At 46.9% G+C, this 1,763-nt stretch overlaps 1 protein-coding gene across 1 annotated transcript in view; it reads left to right on the forward strand.

Moving 5' to 3' along the window:
• Window positions 1-1,763, forward strand: part of LOC105903002 (protein arginine N-methyltransferase 3) — a 55,172-nt gene that overhangs the window by 15,002 nt on the left and 38,407 nt on the right. Inside the window, exon 2 of the mRNA XM_031568628.2 lies at window positions 788-897. Within this exon, the coding sequence (XP_031424488.2) occupies window positions 788-897 (110 nt within the window). The remainder of the gene's footprint in view (window positions 1-787; window positions 898-1,763) is intronic.

Below are 1,763 nucleotides of genomic sequence, written 5' to 3' on the forward strand. Positions count from 1 at the left end.
CCGGCTTCTAATTGAATCCCGGTCTTTATTTGAGGATTTACGTTACATTTTATTGGCAAAGATAACAATTTACATTACAGTTCGTAATACTCTCAGAACCAGATCATTTTTTTTTCTTTGCCTGAACCACCAGTGTCTTCATGGCCCGCTTTCGCTGTTTTGCCACGTCTCGGCCTCGCCCCTTTCTCTTCTTCAGCAGGCGTGCTTTCAGCTTCTGATGGTGGTCTGCACTGGTGATACAAGGCAACTTCGCGTTAATATTTCCATGCATTCGCGCTCCCTTCTAGCACGCGCACCTGTTCGCAATTCACTGAATCTCGCGCTCCCTTCTGGCACGCGCACCTGTTCGCAGTTCACTGAATATGAATACCTACACCCCCCCCCCCCCCCCCCCCCCCCCCCCCAAAAAAATTCTCATCGAATCTACACGATTCACGTAGGTCACCTATTTTGGTTTCAAAACGGCGAATTTCGCCGAAAGGTGAGGGATTTTCATGCCTGAGAATGGTTGCACTGTGGGAGAGCCTTGATGAAGGTTACAAACAGCGGGTGGTTTATGCAGCATGACATCAGGCGAGACTTTTGAGTGGTTGGTTCAGAACACATAAGAAGCCCTCAAACAAGCCTGGTGTGAAGCCTGGTGTGAAGAGAACCATCGGCCCTCTTTCCCCCTACTCGTACCTAACATGCAACGATGTTAGGTACGAGTAGTGCACCCGCCCAGTGGCCTGACTGCTGTCGGTTGGTGGAGAAGATTTTTTATAAGGCTTTGCCATGTCTACCCCAGCCCAAGAAGGAAAGGAAAGAGGGCCGATACACAGTGGTCCTTAATTCTGAGGGTGAAAAGGAGTTTGAGGAGTTCAGGGTGGCTGACTTGAGACCAATGGGGGTGTCGGTGTGAACACACTTGTCCAGTCAGGATTCACAGTTCAATTTGTTTATTGGAGTTTCCGTTGAGGATATGAGTAGGACTGTATGGATGTGTGTGTACGAGCATGTGTGTTTAATAGGAAGGTTTGTGTGTAAGGAAGGCGTGTGTGTGAGGAAGGCTTGGGTGTGTGTGGTTTCTAGGGGGGAATGAGAAATGATATACAAATCAGCTCCAAAATATTACATTGTACAAAGGATGCCACAGCATACAAAGTGCGCTCAAGTCATACAATACAAGATAAATCATACAATGCGCCACTTAATAATAACTGTACAACATAAAAAGTCTCAGCCTACACAGGCAATACATAAGCAAACAAACTTAGGACCATTTCCATTAAGGCAACAAATTAAGGTAGCAAACAATTCTATAGGCACATCTTAGTTCTTCCGTCTAACTAAATCAAGTTCAGTCCATTGAAGTATTCACCAATAGATCCTCTCCAAATCCTTAAGGTTGCGTTTTCAATGGGAGGGAATGAGGGAATGAAGTTCAAGCCCAATATTCCACGTTACATGGCCCCATCCATAGTCCCCTTGATGCAGTGGAGTCGTCCTTGGCAGAGATCCAGCCCCAAAGCATAATGTTTCCACCTCCATGCTTGACGGTGGGGATGGTGTTCTTGGGGTCATATTCAGCATTCTTCGCCCTCCAAACGTGGCAAGTCGAGTTGATGCCAAAGAGCTTGATTTTGGTCTCATCTGACCACATCCTGTCTCCCAATCCTCCTTAGAATCATTCAAGCGTTCATTGGCAAACTTCAGACGGCCCTGTACATGTGCTTCCTTGAGCAGGGGGACCTTGCGAGTGCTGCAGTACTTCAAACCATTAC

This window comes from Clupea harengus, chromosome 6, assembly GCF_900700415.2.
Source record: "Clupea harengus chromosome 6, Ch_v2.0.2, whole genome shotgun sequence".
NCBI lineage: Eukaryota > Metazoa > Chordata > Actinopteri > Clupeiformes > Clupeidae > Clupea > Clupea harengus.